This window comes from Rousettus aegyptiacus, unplaced genomic scaffold (assembly GCF_014176215.1).
Source record: "Rousettus aegyptiacus isolate mRouAeg1 unplaced genomic scaffold, mRouAeg1.p scaffold_m13_p_8, whole genome shotgun sequence".
NCBI classification, from domain to species: Eukaryota; Metazoa; Chordata; class Mammalia; order Chiroptera; family Pteropodidae; genus Rousettus; species Rousettus aegyptiacus.
Window position 1 is genome coordinate 90482766 of NW_023416311.1, and position 22130 is coordinate 90504895.

At 47.1% G+C, this 22130-nt stretch overlaps 1 protein-coding gene across 2 annotated transcripts in view; it reads right to left on the bottom strand.

The window, feature by feature from the left end:
* Nucleotides 1-6239: 6239 nt before the first annotated feature.
* The window catches only part of EGFLAM (EGF like, fibronectin type III and laminin G domains), a 149070-nt gene continuing 133179 nt past the window's right edge, over nucleotides 6240-22130 (bottom strand). Inside the window, exons 18-22 of one of the 2 annotated variants that reach the window (XM_016153845.2) lie at nucleotides 21588-21666; nucleotides 18555-18698; nucleotides 12278-12361; nucleotides 7717-7820; nucleotides 6240-6935 (exon numbers count right to left, since the gene is read on the bottom strand). In XM_016153845.2, coding sequence (XP_016009331.2) covers nucleotides 6781-6935; nucleotides 7717-7820; nucleotides 12278-12361; nucleotides 18555-18698; nucleotides 21588-21666 — 566 coding nt within the window. In that variant the 3' untranslated portion in view covers nucleotides 6240-6780. The remainder of the gene's footprint in view (nucleotides 6936-7716; nucleotides 7821-12277; nucleotides 12362-18554; nucleotides 18699-21587; nucleotides 21667-22130) is intronic. The other variant, XM_016153847.2, reaches the window with a different exon arrangement.

Genomic DNA, 22130 nt, shown 5'->3' on the forward strand with positions numbered 1-22130 from the left:
GTCGAGCATCAGGCCCTAGAAGAGGCTTGGGGCTCCCTGTGGCTGCCTAAGGCAACTCCTTCCCCAGGTCCGGGCCACCAGGCTTTGTTCAAGGTAGGTGCTCGAGTAGGTGTTGAATGCAGTTACCCTCCGTCTCCTCAGGGAAATTTGCCTCCATGCTCTTTCCTCATTGACAACAAGGCAGGCAGGGGAATAAAGTGGGCTTTGCCTGAAGTGACAACAGGTTAGAGAGACCTTCTCCCGCCCGCTCCCACCACCACCTTCTCCTCTCCACTTTGAAATTTATTTCATTCTCTGTTAACTGTCTGTATCCTTCCAGGTGACAATTTACACGACCCAGTGATCCGGTTCCGCCCCCACCTCTGCTCCTGCAGTCACATGTCTGTGTCTGTAGGAGAAGCAGTCCTTGCCCTCTCTCAGGCATCTACTTTGTGGGTACGCATAAGCTCCAGTACTTTCCACAGGCCACACTGGGCTATCGTCTGCTACCCCTCCTAAGAAGTAGCATATATCTATTTCTCTACTTCCAAAACTTTCTTCTCTCAGGTCAGATGTCCCCAAAGAGCTGGGCCCCTGGTTCCAGGCTCCTCCGAGTTTACAGCCTTACAGAGGAGAGAGCATCCCTTCCTCCCAGCCCCCGTAAAGACTGGTTGGCCTGGCTTGTGTCATGTGCCCCTCCTGGGTCCGGGCCTGTGGCTGGGCAGAGGTTCTATTCAAAGGCCACTTTCACAAGCATCATGTATTAGACTTGGAGGGGAGGACCAGTCCTCCAACAGAAGAGACGTGGCATTCTAAGTGGACAAAAAAAATATTCACTACAGGCTCGATGAAGAAAAACTAGAAAATAGGTAAAAGGGAAAAACAATTACACAATCTTACGCTGCATTAGTTATTTTTAACTTTTTGCCTTTATCCTTTTAGACATTTTTCCTGTGTGAATGTTCGTGTGTATGTGTACACATATTTTCATGCATACATATGTTATTAATGCATGTGGTTAAAACCGTGCAGCAGGCCCTGTAACCGCACGCCCTCTCCTCCGCAGCTCTGGGTCGCGTCGTCCCTTTGTTCTGCTGCAGCTTTCCCTCAGTCAAGTTTCCTAATGCAAGTTTCCGAGGGCTTCCTGCAGCTAATCCCCTGGCCTGGTGCCTGTTACTTTTGTTTCTAAATGAGTGTATACAAGGGAATTTCTTGAGCTTCCTTGGCCTTCCTTCTCAGAGACATTGCAATCCAAGTCTTCCGTTAGCCAAGTCGGAGCTGCAGCCCCTCAGTCTCAGGCCGTCCAAGGAGGCCATAGCCCCAGGCTAGGCCCTGGCCGGGAGGTGGGCAGCTGGGACCGTAGGGAAGCCCTACCACATGTTTGGAGATTTCTGTGCCTTTGAAAAACCATTTGGATCTTGAGCAAGTCAGAGAGACCAAGATATAGACAAACAGAAAAGCGGTAACCTCATCCCAAATGCGGAGACACAGTGTTCCCCTCACGTCTTTCCAGGAAAAGACAAGCGCTCCTAGGAGCCATGCACTTTCTAGGACAGAGATGTCTCAGCAGGGCAGGCAGGAAGAGAAGGAGAGGCGAGGCGCTTTCTCTGCTGCCTGCCCTGCTCCTTCAGGTCTCGCCTTGGCCAGGGATAGACAGGGGCCCCGGGGAGCGGAGCCACACTGGCACTTGGAAATAGCTTGCAGGAACTCCCCTGAGCTCCGGAGGTTACTTGTGGACAAGGCATGGGAGAGAAGGGCAAACACTTCAGAACTAGACCTCATTATCGGGGCACCCTACTCTGAGGGAGCAGTTCTGGTTTCTGCTTTCAGATGCATTCAATCCAGAGCCCTTGCAATAGGAGAACTTTGAAAGAAGGTAGGCTTGGAGCTGTGATGAAAAACTGGCAAGCAGATACTAGGGGACTAGCCTGTGCCCAAACCCTCTCACCCACAAGACTGTACCGCCAATGACAGCTAACACAAGGGAGCCCCAGAATGCCACTGAGCACGCCTACATCCTTGGGCGGGCTGCGTCTGAAGGTAAAGGTAAAGGGCAGAAAAGCTCCACAGTGAAGCTTCATAGTTGTGTCCTTCTGGTAGGACCACGGCAAGTCACCCAGTCTTTCTGGCCAGCCTCTTATCTACCTGAGTCAAATGGACCGTGCCCCTCTGCTCTGGCTGTCAGTGAAGGCGGGCTGTCACAGATCTAATACGTGAACACTCTTTGAATGTGAGATTGAAGTGCAGCCACCCACAGGGCCGATGTCAGAAGCCAGTCCGTGTGTTGAGCTGGATTACTCATTTCGCTGCCTGAATACAGCCACCTATAAGCCGGAACTTCCCAACGTGAGCTGTCACTCACTTTGTCCAAAACCCACCAGCTCCAGTGCCTTCAGACCTTGCACCTCATGGCTGAGGCAGAGCCACTTGTATTTCCCTTCTGCTGAGTGTGTGCCATGGAAGTGTCCTGGCTGTGATGCAGTCAGATGACCCCGTCCTCCATCCTGGAAATAACTCTGTGGGAATGCGCTGAAGCAGCCCAAATCCCTGACTTTGGATTCCGATTTTGATTCTGTGCTGGCCGCCCTCTCCCCTCTGGGCTCCTTCAGGGTGACAGTCCTGAAGCATTTCTTCCCTGCCTTTGATAAGCTAATCACAGCCTTTCTCAGCTAAGGGACTGGGCTGTCCGAGGGCACACCTGTACCCCAGCTCCACCTTCACGGGCCGCTACTGTGTGTCCCTGGGCTGGGCCAGAGCTGGGCATGGGCAGCAGCTCATGCGTCATCCAAGCCCCCTCCCAAAGTCTTCACGGTCTTGCTTCTTGGAGCTAGAATTCTCTGCCTTTATTATCCCCAGCAGCCGGACCTCTGCAGGCTGCCCCTTAGCGCTTCCCTCCCAGGGAAGAACAGCTTTCTGGGGCCAAGGGTTGGCTATTAGAGCTCTGAGAGGGGCCGAAGCCCCTCCTACTCTTCCTATTCTTCCTTTGGGAACTCTCAGTGCTAAAAACAAGCTTTCTGAGAACCATATTTTTCTGGGTTAAAGGTGAAAAATGCAGTGTTCCCTCCAAGTGGAACGCGCTGGGCCTGCCAGCTCCGGGCACGTTTCCGAGACCCTTCCTCCCACTCAGGGAGGAGGCAGCTCCTTGCGGGGGCGGGGGAGGGGGGAGAGCAAGGAGTGGGCAGCCGACGGGAAGCGAGGAGGGAAGTCGGAAGGAAAGCACCAGTTACTCTGAAACCATGGCTGTTAGTGTAAGGAAACCAGAGGGCCTGTTTGTTTTGGATCCGGTCTGGAGGCTGGAACAGGACTGGGTCAGGAAATGAAAGGCAAATAGGAGGGCGGAGAGCAGGACAGCCACTCGGAAGGGTGCCCGACAGGGCCGGGGTCATCACGCTACCTCCTCACGAGCTTCTGGGGCCGTGTGGGGACAAAGAAGATCCCTGCAGGCCTTCCTGAGAGAAATCCCACGACTGCACTTAGAGGGAACGTGGGGTTACAAAGGTCAGTTTTAACAGGAAAAGCGAGAGCATGCCCTTCCCTCACCCCGCCCTCCAGCCATCCTTGCTTAGAACCATGGGAAGTTCTGGGGAATTTTCTCAGATCCTGATTGTGGGACAAAAGGTTTTCATAAACCCATGCTTCACGATGATCTCCTTCCCGGGCAGGATGGGGATTTCGTTAACCTCCGAGTTCCCTGACTCTTGAGCCAGGAGCCCAGTCAGCCTTCTCCAACGTGACTCTCAGCAGAGCCACTACCCAGAAGCCCTGGCACAGATGCCATCCCCCTGCTCGCCCCTGCTCCTCGGAGTAACAACACTGCCAAGAGTCAGACAATGGGTGGAGGAATGAGGGAGGACAGGGAGGCAGCAGATGAGCCTGGAGGAGGGGGCAAGTGCTGCCCCATCGGACCTGGCCTGGCCGGGCCAGACACCGGAAACCTCACAAACCCTGTCCCCACCCCCAAGCTTCCCTGCAGAGGAACAATCGTCCAGGGCCACCTCATCCCTACGGCACCACTGCTCCCAACAACGTATGCCTTACTGTGGTGGATTAACGGCATGAATGGCCCTGGTTTTTCACCCTCCCTGTATCCATGCCCTTTGCCAGGTGACTTAGTCGTTCCTCTGGCAGTGGAGGTGGACTCTGTTTCTTCATCTCTTGAATCTACAAACTTTGACTAATGGGATGTAGCAGAAGCGATGAGTGGCAGTTCCAAACATAGGCTTCCCAAGGCCTTACGCCTTTACTCTCGTGCTCTCACCCTCCTCTGTCATCATCTAAAGGGCCTGTCAGGCTAGCCTACCGGTCCCCGGAGGAGCAGGAGAGCCACATGGAGCAGGCTCACGTCATGTCACCGTCCCAGCCAAAGCCATCCTAAATTAGCCAGCTGCCTCACATGTGAACGAGTCCGGCTGAGACCAGAAGAAATGCCCAGTCAAGCCCAGCCAGGATCAGCAGAGTCGCCAAGCTGACCGCTCAAGGCATGTGAACAATACCTGCTTGTTCTCACATGCTGCTGCGTTTCTGTGGTTGTTCGTTGTGCAGTATTATTATGGCAAAAGGTACACTTAGAAAACTGGGGACCCACCAACCCAGGCCGAACTCGCGTCAGCTCTCTCCCTCCTTCTGAACCCAGGTCTAAGCCCTCAGCTTCGGGACAGAGTTTTCATCCTCACAACCACCTCTGCTATAAACTCATCCCACATCTCCTGGTTTTTGTCCATTGAGAGGATGAAAGAACCTTATTTATAGCTTGGGATGTACTGCCTCTTACCCTGTTTACCTTGAGCCTCCCCTGTGATCAGCTTCTCTTGGGTCTCTGTATCCTGCCCCCTCTCACCAGCAAGGTCTCTACTGCCATGAATCCATCATGGTGTCAACCTTTTAGCCCCTTCTGCATCCCACCCAAGTTGGTGGTTCAGAATTCTTGTCAACTTCAACATACTCCCAAGCCCGCATCCCTGGGTCATTGCATTTCTCTCTGGATCACACTTCCATGGAACAAAAGCTCATCTACAGCACAATTTTTCTGGCTTCAGCTCAGCTGGATATTTTGCTAAAATCACAATGATATTTTTTGGCTGGAGGCAATTGATTCAAAATGTGCTATGAAAGCAATTCTATTATATCTTGGGAAGCGCTGACCCTAGCAGTCTCCAAGGTGAAGATACTGAGGTGAGGGTGTTTGGGAGGTGGAAAAACCCACTTTCTACCACGTGGCTTTTCTCCAAACTGCACTCACAAGGAGACATATGTAGGAGACGATGAATTATTATGCTGCTGTTATCGTCACCATTATTCGTCTAGGAGGAAGGCTCCTGGTCATCAGAGTCCCCAGGAATGGAGGCAGAAGGTCGAGGCATAAGGCGAACGCCTCTATTTGATTTACTCATGTTAAAGAATTCTTAATATGCCCCCAAACTGTGCTTTGCACAAAGCTCAACGTCTTCACTGAATGAATGCTGCACAAACAAGAGTCGACTCGGGACTGGGGCTAATTATAAACTCTCGTATGAGTTGGGTCATATTTCCCTGCCCTTTGGGGGCAGCGTTCATCTCACCTTTCCCTTAGCAAGTCCCGTCGTTGGGGATCTGCCAGCGAGCCAGCTGTCACCAGCATCACGTGTAAAGAGCAAAGTGGCACGGCCGATGGCTGAGAAGGAGGCAGCCCTGCTCCTCGCCCCCGGCACAGCCTCAGAAACACTCGTTGTCTTAGTGTTCACTTCTGGACATGGCGTCTGCAGGGATCAGTAACACCTCCAAAATGAATGAATGACTAAATGAATGAGTTCTAGCCTTCTTCATCTCCTTTATTCAAGTTTACTATAGACATTCCCCCTCTCTTAAAACAAAAATGACAGCGACCCTCCTCAGTAACATGTGCCTTTTAATCTGCTTATTTTGAGAGCTTCGGATTCATCTCCTTGAGCCGTCAACACTTACTGAAAAAGAATGGTCAGCTCCCCGAGAGAATGCACCCCCAAGTTACCTACCCCACTCCACTGATGCCACAAAGAGCCCAAACAAGTCTCCCTTGGGAGAAAATTTTTAGGAAGTGTGCAAAGAATTCAAGATCGTCCACCCAAACTTGCAAAAGTATATTGTGTGGACAATCTGCAGCTATAAAAATATACACATACAAAAGGATAGCTACAAAATCATGGTGCCCATTTTCTTAGATTAGTATTATAAAAAGTAGGGATTTCTCACTAATGGTAAACTTTGGAAGGGCAGCATAATTATAATTCTATGTAGTCTCCCCTCATCCTTATTTTCATGGAAGGGTCACAGCACATTGAACCAGCCAGTAAGGAGTAGAAGGGGTTAATCCCAATAATTCATGGGCCAAGGTGAGAAATTCGAGGTTCAAGGTCACACAGTCATTCTGCTGTCAGTAAGTATCATGAGTCAGAAAAGAAGAGAAATATTTTAATACTGCCCTTTGGGTCTTTCTCTCTTTCTTTTCTTTTCTTTTTTTTTTTTTACGCACTATGAATCACAACACAGTCATCAAGCTACAGCAGACGGGCCCTGGAATTTGCCTTGATGTGTGATCGCTGGCAGCCACTCCACAGTCAATGGACAGAGTTCGATGCTTCCTACGCAGAGGATTCCTTTGGGTGTGGCCCACACAGTGTCAGCAGGAAAGGTCGCACAGGGACTCCCATCCTGGTTCTAGTTTTTCCATGATGAGAAGAAACACACCTGGTCCCCACGCCTATGTGTGTGGCATCAGGTAGAGTCTCGGGGTGCCCAGGATCCTCAGGATAGTAGGCTCTGTCCCTTGGGCAAGACCGGCTGGCATTACTTGGCTCCACACGTGTTGATGTTTTTCCCATCCACGGCGTCTTCCACGAGAGCAATGTGGTAATCGGTGGACAGGGTGAAATGAGAGATGCAGCCCACGAGGCCGCGCATGTACTGTCTGTTAGTGTGCAGAGCAATTTCCTTCATTCCCCCTGCCAGGAAGCGAGAGGGAGATGTGTGAGCCGAAGGGGAGGATGTCTCTTTAGAACACTTGAGTGTCTGCTGACCAAGGCATCCCTTGGCTCACAGGATAAGTGAGATCCTTCAAACTGCTCAGTATCTCTCATCTCGTTTATAATTATCCCTGAAGGAACAGGTTGGCTTGGATCGATCTGATACACAACCTACATCATGTGTGAATTCCTACCCAACTGGCCACTTCAAACCAAATAGTATCAGGTAAATTTTGCAATGTTGTACAATGTCAACAAAATGTAGTTTGCAGTTAGAGGCGATATCATCTTAAACCGAAAGAAATACACTAATGTTGAATGCTTTCAAATAAGCATACTTTTAGAAAATATCATATGGACAGAGACATCTTTTCACGCTTACGTATCTGCAGTAGTGGGTTCTAAGCTATTTACAGAAATATCACTCATTCTAATTCTGAAAAGGGCTAGAAAAAGAGATTCTCCTTCCACCTAGAAAATAGTGGAGCTATATTTAGAAGGTTCCTGTTCTATAAACAAGAAAAGCATAGTTTTCCTGGTGGATCAGTCCAAAGTACAAAGCATTTAAGTGCTTCCTGCCCCCTCAGCCATGAGTCAGAAGTTCAGAAAACGGGAGAATGAACTATCTGGACAGCTGCCTGATTTCCAGCTATTTGACTGTTCCAGGGAAGGGCGCGACTTTGGGGAGCCCAGTGCGGCAAGTGGAGGACTAACAAGAAAACACAATGGCATGTTTTAGATTTGGTTGAAGGTCACTTACCCACATACAGAGCTCCATTGATGTTGAGCTGTCTCATCATGCCTGGTGATTTGCCTGTCCTGGCCCCATAGTCATCCACGGTTACCTTTCCAGATTGGCCATCCCTGTGAAAACCACCACCATTTGTGGAGCTCCATTCAATCATGCATTCATTTCAATAAAAATGTGTTCAAGTACCTACCGTGCACCGGGCACTATGATAAATGATGGAGCTGCAAAAATGAAAAACAAACAAACAAACAAGCACATTCCTGACCCTCAGGAGTTTTAGATCTACTGAGTAAGGCCAAACGAATCAAATTGCTAAGGACAATTCGGTGTCGCTACTCTATGGTAGAAAAATTCCAGGATGCTGTGGAATAATAATACAGGAGAAGGAGAGGGCCAGGGAATGATGTGCAAAGGAGATTCTGTCTGAGATGAGTTTTCAAGGCTGGCTAGGTCAGGTGAAGGAGAAAGCTAAGGCAAACAGGAAGTGGCTATGGCAAAGGGAGAGAGGAGAGCAGGTGAGTACAGACTGAGCGTGGCGCATTCTGGAGGTGGGGACGGAGTGGAGAAAGATGGAACCAGAAGTTGGTAGTGAAGGGCACGAGGAGCTTAGAATTTATCCTGAAGGCGAGAAGGAAGCAAGGAACTTTTAAAGGGAGGAATGGTGGTGTCACGGTGACACGTGGGGAGTTTGGATGTTATTCTAAGCACAATGGGAAGCCGACGTAGCAGTTTTTGTCCGTGGAGGATTTCTCTAGGAAAGGATGGAAAATGGCTTGGAAGTTTCTGAAGGACTCACATCGTCACTCCAAAGTGACTCCAAAGACAGTGGAGTGGAGGCGTTTATCTGTGACAAGGGCTTTGCAGTTTTCTGAGTTGATTTCTAAAACTAAATAGCCCCATAAGCCTTTTTCAGAAAAGTCTGTTTGTTTTTATTGCTCTTGGGGATATACAAACCCAGGCCTCACTTCTTTTTTTTTTTTTTTAAGAGTTCTTTATTGGTCTTTTAATGTTTCTGATTTATAGCAAACAGCTCATGTTTCTTGGTTAATAACCTCCCTTATCTGCTGGCAATATTAATAGTTTTTATCCTTTTTTTATTCATAGGCTGTTTCCCCCAAGTTACCCCCAAGGTCTTTTCCAAATGCCTCGTGACGGCGGACTGCCACTTTACAGTGAAGTGTTGAGTTCAAAAAGCAGATTGGAAGCTCTGTGTGCAGAACAGGTTTTGCTGACCATGGCTTGTTTGGGCTGTCACTTGGTTCCGTCGTTTCCTAGAGGGACACCTGGATTTTCTACTCTCCTTACTGCGTCTGGCTACCAACATTCTGGAATCCCAACAGGGAAAGAATCACAGAATTCTTAATATTCAACATATGAACTTCCGCATAGTCCCCGGTCTTAATTTGTACAATAGACAGTAGTCCAGTATTTAGTTAGACCTAGTGTCTCCCATTCTAGACACCCTTAGCTTACTTTCTCCAGTGAATTGACTTTTGTTATATTTTCATGCATAAGGAAAGAGCAGTGTGCCAGCTACGCGAAGTAGAGAAGGGGCTCGGGTTCTCACTCCTCAGGTAAATCCATGTAAAATTTTAGAACCAATCTTCCTGCTTTTAATCCTTCATTCACCTTCCAGAGGTTCCTGGCTCTACCCCCTTTTTTGGAGGGTTGTACAATACTATAAATCTGATTACCCAGGCATTACCTCTTGATAGCATCTCTTTTGGCTACTGCCTTTAGACATATTTCTCTTGTTCTGTCCTCGACCCTCGAGACCACACACTGCTACCTCCCCATTTTGGATATGCCATTTTAGAATCTCATACCTGAATGCTGTGATGGGCAATGCTCCCAACACCTTGCCTTACCTGCCCTGCCTTTTTTTCCCCATTTCTCTAAAATAATTCCATTTTTTCTACTTTGTTTCATCAGTTCTAAGAACGTTTTATTTTTAATGTCTCAGAGAAAAAAAAGATATGTCTTATAATCCATGGCATCTTGGATTTGAAAATAAACATGGTATCATCTTCTAACCTAATAAGTAATTAACTTCTTCATTATGTTTATTACTAATCGTCTGTTGCCTTCCATTAGAATGCACAACCATCAAGGCAAGGATGCCGTATTATTCAATGATGTATTCCATGTGTCCGGAATAGTACGTGGCTCATAGCGGTAGATAAATGAAAAAGCAAATTTGTAGAGCTTCAGCTCCTCCACTGAAATGAGAATAACTATGCCCATCTTCCAAAGCTATTCTGGAGATCAGAGATTATGCATGCAAAGCATAGGGCATGGTACCTGATATATGCTGTTTTACAAAGAGTGGCGGAAGAACGTGTCGTTATTGTTCACAATATATCATCATTCTCATCCGTAAAATGAAGATTATAAAACCTAAGGTACTGTGAATATTAACTGAGATAAAGCATGTAGAGTACTTGGCATCCTGAAGGTGCTTGATAAATGAGAATTTGCTCTCTCTTTTTCTGCTAGGATTAATGTCTGCAAAACCAAGATTACTCAGAGCAAGACAGTGTACAAAACAAGGCTCCCTGTAGCGATCTCCTTGGCATCAATCTGCCTTTCTCTGACCCTGGAGCCTACTGCAGAGAATTAAGGTATCCCTCCAAATCCAACCCACTTGCCATAGTTGACATCCAAGGCTTTCACCCAGTTCCTGCTTAGATCAGTCGTGCCACCCTTTCTAGGCCTGTCCGATACTCTGGGACACAGTTCGCAGTATCCGCTTGAATCCTCACATCTATCCAGTTCCTGGTCTCAGTTCCTTCTCCTTCTGTTCAACCCTTGCTGCAACCTCAGACCCACTGGGAGAGATATCGGTGATGAAAGCATTAAGAGCCAAGTCTGCTAAACCGTCTTCGTGGTGCCAAGCTTGATGCTCTGACATTCCCTGCCTAATCCCCCCCCAAACACCCGAAATCTTAGCTGGGGTCGGCCCGTACCACAGAGTGGGATGGAAAGAGCTTTGATCCAAGATTCTAATCTTGGCTCTGCACACAAACAGTTGTATAGTCTTGGGAAAGTCCTTTAACATTTGTTTCCTTAGATGTCTAGGAAGTGCCTAGAATCTCCACCAATGTGTGTCTTAATGTGTATAATCAAACCGCAATAATTCTGAGGATTTAAAAATCCTTCCACAATGTTTGAGTGTCCTACCGAACTTCTCTGTTCAAGCAAATTGAGAGCAGAGTGTTCATGGGATGGGAGCTACAGGGATGAAGTGTGGTCGAGTATTTCGTATTTCCGAGTGAGCCCTTTTATAGCTGAGTAAGAGAGAGAAATGAGCAACTTAGAAGCCACACAGTCTACAGCAGTAGTCCCCAGCCTTTTTGGCACTAGAGACCGGTGCTCCTGTGAGAATCCAATGTCTGATGATCTGAAGTGAAGCTGAGGTGGTGACGATAGCGCTGGGGAGCGGCTGCAAATTCAGACGAAGCTTCGCTTGCTCACCTGCCACTCACTTCCTGCAGCCTGGTCCTAATAGGCCATGGACCAGAACCGGTCCATGGGCCAGGGGTTGTGGACGCCTGGTCTAGAGTATCTTGGAATTGGATTTTACTACGAGCATTTACCTTATATTCTAGAGTATATTTTAGATCAAACCTATAAATATTCACTTTGGGAAGATATTTCTTTTTATAACAAGTCAGAATTGAGGCTTCCTCGAAATCTCTATCTTAAAAGCTTTCCAGGCCACTTGGGCAGCTGATGGGCACAGATCTGCCTCCGTGTCCTCACACATCCTTTTAGGTGTCGAAGGCAGGCACAGTGTACAAGAGAGCGGGGTCCAGCAAGGCTACTTCTGCCACAGCCTGTATGCAAGCTGAGTAGGAAACTGACCATGGTAGCCCCAGGTTTCCCAAGGCCCACTCATGACCTTCCCCCTGACCTCCCCAGGAAGGGCTGTGGCACATTCTCAGGAACCCAAACCAAAAACACTGTTCGGCTCATCTCCTGTAAACTTCGTCTACCAGGGCAGAACTGACGTTTCTTCATGCAGCTAAGTTTGGTTTCTCGAAATATGTTAGGAATACAGATGTAAGTAGCAGCACTGTAATTTTGAGGGAATGATTCACCCAAAGTTAATCAGAAGTCAGGAGAGTAACTTCTGGGATAGAGGAGATATGTAATGGGGACAGGTTACACATCACTTCTAAGGTTCAGATAATACAATGTCTAAAATAAAAATAAAAACAAAGTGGGCCATTGCCTACATAATGAGATTTGAAGGATTCCTCGGAGTCTACCTCCCTGAAGTCTCATCTCACTAGAGATATCTAGATCTCACCAAATCGAGAGGCCGTCTTCCAGTTTAGCCATCAAAAAGCCCTTTCTCCAGAAGGTCTCTGTTGAATGGAGATTTCAGAGCACGGCCTCTCTGGCCTCTCAGTGTCAATGAAGGGGACACGTGGGAGTTGGCAGCCAACTGCCCTCAGCACCCTGGATGGGGAGTGTGGGACGTCAGGCAAGGGTGGGGCAGGGGACGGTGGGATAAACGGGACCTGGACAGTTCCTCCCGCTGTCTCGCTCTGTGGTGGGCACTCACCTAACAGCCTTGACGCGGTGCCACCGACCATCATTGAAGGAGCCGTTCACCATGATGGATGCCACACCACTGCCCAGGTTATAGCTAAGGCCGTTGGAGGAGAACAAGGCAGACAACAGAATAAAGGCCTGGAGCACAGGCGACATGCGTTCACAATGTAATCGACATTCTGCCTCTCGGAATGTCGATTACTTAACACAAAACAACACAGGGTTATGAATTAGGTTTCCAAGCTAGGTCATGAATGATCAAACAATGTTCTTAACTGTGGCACAAGATACATAACATAAAACCTACCATCGTGACCGTTTTTAAGTGTACAGTTTAGTGATGTTAAATATATCCACACTGTTGTGCAAGCGATCTCCAGAACTCTTTTTATGTGGCAAAACTGAAACTCTGTACCCTTTAAACAACAGCTCCCCATTCCCCCCGTCCTGTCCCTGGCAACCACCATTCTACTTTCTGTCTCTATGCGTTTGATGACTCTAGGTACCTCATGTAAGTAGAATCATATAGTGTTCGTCTCTTTGTGACTGGCTTTTTTCACTTAGCCTAATATCCTCAAAGCTGATGTTTTTTTAAAGCCCCAAGTACAGAAGTATCAGTATAGTTTCAGGAACAAGAAGGGTTTTATCAGTTACAATGTGTTACACAAATAAAGGTCGAATAGTGTCTCCCCAAATGAATGTCCACCGAGAACCTCAGAATGTGACCTTCATTGGAAAAAGGGTCTTTTCAGATGTAAGTAGTTAAAATGAAGCCATACTAGCTTAGGGTAGCCCTAAATCCAATATGGCTGGTGTCCTCATAATAGGAAATTGGGACACAGATACACAAGGAAGAATGCCATACGAAGATGAAGGCAGAGACTGGAATGATGCATTTACAAGCCAAGGCGCGCCAAGGATTGCCGGCCATTGCCATAGAACAGATTCTCCCTCAGAGCCCCCAGAAGGAACCAACCCTGCCAGCACCTGCGTGTTGGACTTCCAGCCTCCAGAAGTGCGAGAGAACAAACGTCTGTTGTTTTAAGCCACTCAATTTGTGGTAATTTGTTATGGCAGCCTCTGGAAACTAATGCATGTGTTTTCACTTTTTAAAAAGCAAAACAAAACAGAACACCGCTAAGTAGGCTAAGCCCCAAAGAGATTAAGAAAATTGTGTAAAATGCCAAAAACTCATTCCAAAACTAAAGGTATAGGACTTGAACTTGGTGTCGTATTTGGCCCCCCCCATTTTACTGTGATATCTGGTCTGCTCAGTAACTTTCTATTTTCTATTTGTTTCCAGATACCCGGATACCCTAAGGTTATCAGAAGACATGCACATGTTGTTTACCAGAGAGAAATATCCCTCTCAGTCCAGGGTTCATTCAATTATTCTAATTTAATTCAATTCGACAAATATTTAGTGAGTGACTACTCTTGGCCGGGCACTGGGCCAACTGCCTAGACCTCCTCTTGATAATGTAATAAAGCCTATGTAATCATAATCAGGCCTTTGAAGGAAAATGAATCCCACCCGGGAGAACTCTCTCCTTATCTCGTAAGAGGACATGTTACTCTTTTACCTCACTGGCAAAGAAATCGGAATGACGGGCCCTGGCTTGGTTCCTGAGCAATTGCGTGCACTCAGTCTGAGAAAAGAGCGAGAATAGAAAGTGTCTGGCTTTCCCCAGAGAAAGCACTCCGGGTCCTTTCTTTAATAGCGGAGGCTCAAAGAAGTCACACAGCCCATCGACATTTAACCAAGAATAGAACTTGGGCGACTTGACAAACTATGAGACAAAGCTGTGACTCTGACCCTAAAAACCCACTGTTTTCTAATGGATTTTCCCACATCAAGTATAAAGTCCCTTGTATAAAGCAGCCTGGAGGTGGAATTTTCAAATTTCATTATTTAGTGGCCAAATGCTTGTTGAGGAAATGAATGAATATGAAGGCTGGCTGAGAGCTGGCTGGCAGAAACGTAGCTGAGTGACTGCATGTGGCCTTTACGAGAGGCAGCAGGGGTGACAGAACGAGCAAGAACGTGTGGATTAGACTAACCTGCCCTTCTCCTCACTCTTGCAAATTAGGAACTCAGTGACTTTGGGCAATTTGCCTCATTTTTCTGAGCCTAAGTTTCCTCCTCTGTGAAAAGAGGGTAATTACACCTCCTCCTAGGACTTGTAAGGGATATTAAGTAAGATAACATATGGAAAGAGCACAGCACACAGTAGGAGCTAAACAAATAATCCTACCACTCCGAGTATGTGCCATACTTAACGCAGCTCTCAACAGGGTGGATGACGCATCCGGAGGAACTGGCAGGAAGGAGGAAGTTGCTACCAAGAGTTAAACTGGCCGAGCCTCTCCTGGAAGAGTAGTCATGGGTGAGAGTAAACCAACAGTCTGTAAATATGTAACTGAAAAGGTCAGGAATACCCAGATCTCAGAACAGAGGTTACCTGGGTATAATGGCAGACACACTAGACTGGAACGTGATTGTGATCCTGTGAATGGAAACCTTTTCAGTGTGTTTGGACACACTGTGTTCTCCAGGTTGAGAGCACTCCCATTCGTGCAAAGAACCAGGATGTGCTCAGAGGAGTCAGCACCGCGTCTAGCAGATAGGAATCCAGCCATCACGGGGGCGGAGGGGGGGCCGGGGTGTGCAGGAACAGGACACTCCGTGGCCTGACTCTCCACCGCCCCCATCGGATTTCATACCCTCCAAATAAGCTCCTGATTCCCCAGACACCCTGATACTTCCTTCACCCTGGAATCTCTCTTTAACAAGAACGGTGGTAGGCTTTGTTGGGAGGGGGCGTAAGGAAGCCTTCTTGGGTGTGGGAGATATTCTATATCTTGTTCTGTGTGGTGGCTCCACACGTCTTCACGTGTGTTCGAATTTATCAAACTGTACACCCAACGTTTGTGCACTTCCTATAAATTATAACTCGATTTTTTTAAAAAGTAAAAACATAGGCATGAATGCAAAAATAAACAAATAAATGCATGTCTGGTTTTGCTACCAATGTCTTGTGAATCTGGTTAGCATGAATAGATTATCCTGATCTAAGTTTTCCTACTCAACTTGGCATGCAGCTATGAGGCTGAGCACCAAGGTGGGCCACCAGGAAATGGCACTAAATGAGGCCTTTTGGAAACCACTTGGCAGCTTCCACGTGGTGACACTTCTACTTACTTAGCCATGCCCCCTTTAAACTATAGCACCAGACCCTTTGCCAAAGTCAGGTCTCTTCCCCTTCTCTGTTGCATGAAAATGTTATCAAGGTGACATGGAAAATTAGTGGGAAAGATTGTCAATCAAGTGATTTTTCACAAACCTGCTTGCTGAGTTTTTATGCCCCATTTTTAATCATAAAACAAAACAAAATAATCTTAGCTGAGCACTTTGACTCCCTTTCTTCTGCTTAATCTTGCATAAAACCCATGAATAATTTTTTTAGTGTTCCATTGTTTTTCCTCATTCTCTGACAGAAGAGTTTTGAGCACTAAATTAACAAGAGGACTGGCATTCATTCAGATGAAGAAAAAAGTCAAGAAAGCTGAGAATACATTTTATTATCTTAGGTTTCCTATTGTTTGCTTTGGACCTGGATCAAACACCAAAACCTCAAAAATGGTTCGTCTATGAGCCAGACCAGACCAGTTCACTCTCTAGGCTTCACTGATGTAAGCTGCTTGACGGCAGGGCCTATGTCTAATTGAAAAGACTAATAATAGCAATAATAATAGCTACCTTTTTTAAAGCAGTGACATCGTGCTAACTGCCTTACATATGTTATTAACCTGAGGTATGGTAGGGCTTTTTAGAACATGGAAAACACTTGATCAAGGATAATAATTTTGATAATTATTATCACTAATACTAGATATGCCAAGCCCTGCACTAAGTCCTCTATATGAACAAACTCATTCAACGAGGTCCAGAAACTTGCAGGGGGTCATGTGGTCAGGGAATCTTTCCTGTCTGACTTAAAGTTCATGCCTTTGACAACTTCAGACCCTGTTTCACAGGGGATGGTTCGACTGGTTCCAATCAAAGTCTGGCACCCAAGAAGACCTGCTCCAATAGACGAGACTCTCTGGGTGCAGACCCAGGAATCAACCTCGGAAACAAGCCGACACTTTCAAACCACTGGCCTGAACTCCGAGTCCTCCCTTAGTGCTTCCAGACATCTGTGTCAGGTCGATGGGAGCAGGAAAGTAACTGCTCAAGGGAAGGACACGGGGAGAGCAGCAGCTCTGGCCTCAGGTCCAAGGACAGGTACAGATGCCTGTCTTGGAACAGTCTTAGCTACGTGTCCTTTGTACAGCACACAACCAGAACTCTAGGCTTAAAAGAAAAACGTGGGGCCAATTTTCAGAAACCTAAGAATGAAATGGTAACATAAGAAATATGTCTGGGATGGAGCTGCTCAAAGGCGCCCAGGGAATATGGGAAGGTGGGGGGGAGGGGCTGTGGGGGGCTGGCCGGGGCCGGGTGTGAGGTCCCGTGGGAGCCTTGGGGTGGCCCTGCACGGATTGAGTTTCCCTGTTCGGCTGGTGAATAGGTTTCAGCTGGCGGTTTGGGGGGAAGTTGGCCTCCCACCCACGGCTGAGCTACTGTTTCAGTTCGCTTTTCTGGGCACAATCAAGTACTTGAGGCCTTGGTGAGGTTAACCACAGGAAAACCACAAGAAAATGGCTTCGCGGCAGCCAGCCTGAAACTGGGGTGTAAAAAGCTTGGTGTTTGACCTTGGGGCCAGAGGGGGAAAGGGGACGGAGATGGTGAGAACTGCTCTCATAGGCCATCCTCTAGCCTTCGACCACACGCTTCTCTCAAAAATCCTCAACAGTCATAGGATCGCATCACTTAGCATACTCTACTATTTAGGGGCAAGCGTGATGTTGGATAAATGACATTTCCTCTCAAAATGCTTTTTACTCAAACTGAAAGGACTGACATTATCCTACTTTGGCTGTCAGTAATTCCATTGCATGACCACAGAAGCCCAGAATTAAGTCTTCATCTTCTCTGTAGTTCAGTTATCTTGCCTTTGTCTATTTCAATTCCAATTAATTCCATGTCACTTAGTGAACATTTGTGCTAGACATCAGAGAAGGAATTAAAGAGTAGAAAGCCAGAGAAATTCCTGCCTTCGTGGAGAAGACAGTCTAGAGACTGAGCCGGGCTTTCAGACCTTAGCGTTCATGAGAATCGCCTATAAACATGGTTAAAACAATGATTTCTGGCCCCACTCCCAGAGTTTTTCTGGCCAGGGGCAGGCTAGAGAATGTGCATGTCTAAGAAGTTTCCAGGTGATGATAATGCTGCTGGTCCAGGGACCACACTTTGAGCATCACTAGTGTAGACGAGTTTTCCAACATCAAGTGAGGATGTGTCATCATGATCTCTGGAGAAGCTTTTTCATATTATGCAAGCCCATCACTGCCCTGGAGAAACCAGCTCCCACCCACTCTGGTGGGAAGAAGTTATCAGGCAATCAGTCCTTTGGCTATTTCATAGGTACCCATTTGAAAAGTTTGAGAGTAGTCCAAATTCACTTAAAAGAGGTAAGAACTTGAGGGACTGACTTATTGGCATCACCCAAGAAGCATCTGGAAAAACCCAAACTTTGGGTTCATCTATTGAGATACAGATCTGTGCTTGGTCTTAGCAGTGGGAGAGTGGAGAGCGGGCATTCTCCTTCCTGAGGCCACACGCCTTATAAGGCACAGAGTCAGAACTTAAAGCCAGGTCTCCCAACTTCAGATCTTCAGAGCCACCTGAGCGGGAGCATTCGGCAGAGGCCTGACGTCCACGCTCGGCCGTGTCGAATCCTCCTCCTGTTACTTCCTAATTTGCAAGTGGGGAGCATATGGCTGAAACATACTGAAACAGGGGGCACGAAATTGTTCCGTAAAGGGCCAGGTAATAAATATTTTAGGCTTCGTAGTACCTATTAAAACTATTCAAGTGTGCCACTGAAAGTAGTCATAGACAATATATAAATGAATGAGTATGGTAGCATTCCAATAAAACTTCATTTGCATAACTTGGTGGTGGGCCAGAGTGAGCCCTCCTGCTATAGACTGCCGACTGCTGCTCCAGAAGATGGATACTGGAAAGACCCAGAGCCTGAAACACGTGTGGCGTTTCAGGCAGCAGTTAACCCAGCAGCCTGCTTCTGGTTCACTTCTGCATCACTCCGTTTGGCATATTCTGCACTGTCTGAGGAAAGTCGCTAGGTGATGCCAAAGACAGCTGGCAAGGGGCGGGTTACCTGAACACCAGGGCTCCATCCCGAAGGCCCAAGGAAATGAAGTCACTGTTGGGTCTCATAGGACTGTCTCCCCTCCACATCAACAGGCCATCTTTGGCAGTTGTCTTAAACCTCATGAATGCGTTCGATCTTGATCCTGACACCCTGGAGGAAATACAAAAGTAATTGCACCAAATCTACCATTCTCCACGAATATCTGTTTCTGAGGTTTTTTTTTTTCTTTTTTTTTTCTTTCTGCCAGATAGAAGGATAATCTGGCATCTCTAACACTTACTACCAGGAAATTAGAACTGGCATCACCACCACGAGTCACACCACGGGTCTAAAAGTCTGGACTGCTCGGGCTGCAGCAAAGCGCCCCTCCCCCGGTGTGGTATGACTCCACAAGAGGGCACTTGATGAGTCACAGATTAACCAGACTCTGACCAGTGCCACAGTCCCAGGATGTACCCCCAAACACACTTCAATCCTCCTTCTTTTTTGTCCTACCACTCAAGGGTTCTTGGGAAAGTGTTCCCCATTCCCCAGCAGAAAGTAGATTTCTGAATTGCTAAGAGGTTCAAGTTGGCAGCTTCTCTGGGCTATGATCATGACTGTGGATGGCGAGGTCTGGCAGTGACTGTCCTTGAGGGCAAGGAGGAATGACTGGACAGGAGGCAGAATCTCAGACAATGAAGGTGACTTGATGGGATAATGATTTTGAGAGTTGCAGGGTGGAGACAAATAAGAAGCTGAAAAGAAAGCAGGGATACTTTGTCAGGTCAGGTCTCGCCCTACAGCCCTGGCTAGGAACAGGATCACAGGCTTTTGCGCTCTTATGAGTTCATGGGAATAGACTAGTTCAGAGATCCATTCTCACTAAGGTGACCAGTGTTTCATCTGTTACAGGAAGAAGATCAAGTATGAGGTCCTTAGGTATAAGGTGAGATAAGAGTAAACATAATTTAACATTACTACCAACAAGGTGCTTTTGGAAAAGTCTCCTTCTGTTCTCTCCCTCGTACCACTCCTCTGTGGAGTGCATTCCGCAGTGAACAGTGGAGACTTTCGTCCAGGCTTCCCAGAGCTGGGTTTAGACAGCAAGAGACCAAGGTTGCCTTCCCCAAGCAGGAGCTCAGAGTGATAAGGGGGAAGCAAGGTCCATGGAATTGTCTTCTCCACCAGGCCAAGTGCATGCACAGCAGTCCAGCCTGGCCCATTCTCTGGAGATGCGCTTTTCCCAGTTTTTTGTTCCAGGCTCCTTCCTTCCCTCATTTGTCTTAGATACACTGATTGGTAGAAGCCAAGCATGATGATGGTTCCATTTCTCTTGCAGTGACTGATTTAGGAGTAGGACTGTGGCTATTATTATCCAGTGGGATAGAAGAAATTTATCAAGAAGGTCCTAGGAAAGATCCCTTTCCTTTTAAAGAGAGTCACATGAGAAAAAAAGTTTTTGTTTGTTTGTTCGTTTACTTTACCACTGGATATTGCACTGAAGATTTATAGGTATCTTATGAGCATCTTATTGACAATTGTTTTACAACCATGAAGGGAGCAGCCTCTGGAGAACATGCTGAGGATAATAAGACAGAGAGACAGAAGAGACTTGAGTGTTTGATGACAAAGTTGATTCTCTGAATTACTCAAGCCAGGATCTAGGAGAAGTCTGGACTGCTTGTTATATGAAACGATAAATATCCTTCATGTTTAAGACATTTTGAGCTGAGTTTTCTGTTACCTACAGTCAAAGGCATCTAACTAAAAGAGACCCTGAACTTTGACTTTTACCTACAGCTTCACACAGATGCATGTGTACATGCACATACACATGTGCACGCAAGGGTCATCCAAGCTGCTCTGGTTTGGAGCCCCCACGCCTCCTATGCTCAATAAACCCCGTATTCTTCCCAAACCACCTAGTGCAGTTCACTAAGCTTCAGGGGTCTGAAGATCTGGGTCCCTTTCACACTGTCCTTGGTTTCTGGGGACTGAGTACTCCATCTTTGGGGAAACAAGGTTGAAGAAAGAAGAGGGTCTCTCTTATTTAGGGATCTATTTTGCCTAAGGCCATGCCAAGACCACCTGGAAAAATAGAATGTGAGATTGGAGAAATGAAGCAATGTCTGTCTGTCTGGTGTGCATTCAGAGTTACCAGGGTTATATGTCTCTGATGTCCTGGGAAAATGTCTTTCAACCATTTTGTTCCTTAAAAGCCACCAAATTCTACCCTAAGGACTGGGTGCTTTTAGCTTAAAGCTTTATCTTAGTGTGTTAAGAAATAGTCATCTTGAAAAGGAAGGAAAATTCTAGAATGACTGTGCTGGTGGTATAGTGGGGGATGGCACACTATAAACTACAAAGAACTAGGGGAGAGAAAAAAAAGAGAGGAGAGGCAAACTGAAAGCACCAAAGATGATTGAGAATTTTGCCAAAGGGCCAGCCTGTCCCTTGTCATATCAACAGGCTATTTCAAACCAAGCGCTTGGACTCCAGGGAAGGGCTGGAGCTTCTGCCACCGGGGATGGTGACTTGGGTGTCTACTTGTGCCATGCTCAGGTATCCTCATGAAGAGAGCTAAGGAACCCATCACTGAACTGGCCAGAGCCTGAAGAGGACGGTGGACCTTTGTTTATGAAAAAGCCTGTCTGGCACTGAGGGAGGACCAGAACCTTCCTTTGCAGGCCCCAAGCAGAGCTGCAGACTGTGGTCACAGAACAGCATGCAGCTAACTGCCCTGTCCGGGAAATCACACTCATAACCCCGGCTTCAAGAATGATGAATGCTGGGAAACCTGCGGCTGGGCACGTTCCTCTCTCCAGAACCTTTGACCAGACAGGGTTTGGGTTGCCTTTTCCAAGTTTTATTTGTCTTTTGTTTTGTTTTGTTCTGGTTTCTGTGTTTATTTTGTGTGAATTATCCCCTCGAGGCCATGGCTAAACTGCCTTCTCTGAGAATTATCTTCTGACACATAAGATAAGGAAACACCTTGGGAAAGACATTGAAAAATCTACCCCCAGAGAGATAAGGCAGGTGCCTGTTGAAACTTATTACCTCTTGAGGATATCTGGTTTGTCATAGGTCAGGTAACTGCGGCCGATAAACTGTGGAATCTCAATGGCTTCTGTGATGGCTGAGACAGAACAGAAAATGGAGGTTACATGGTTTGTGGGTCTCTTGACCTCAGCGCTGAACCACGTGGAAGGAAAATACAAAGAAGGCCGGCTTCTGGAAATACGACATTTTAACAGCTTGTCAGCTGCTTCCTCTTGGCCGCGCACACTCTTGGCCAGGTTTGGAGCTGCCTGGCCTGATGGCCTCAAGTTGGCGTCTCCCAGGTCTCCCCCACTAGCCATCACCGTTAACGCCCTCAGCACTCCTGAGGAGCCTTGTGATATGCTGAAGCTTGAACTGTGCCCAGTTACTCTTGTGAGCCAAAGAGCAGGCCTTGGGCCATGTGGGGCGCAGCTGCGGGTAACCCTGGATGTTCTCCGAGGAAGGCGGAAAGAACAATTCCCAGCAAAGAACCCCCGTGATTTCTTTATTCGAAGCCAAGCTTCCCCAGGACCCCTTCAGCCACATCCTCGAGGGACTGGT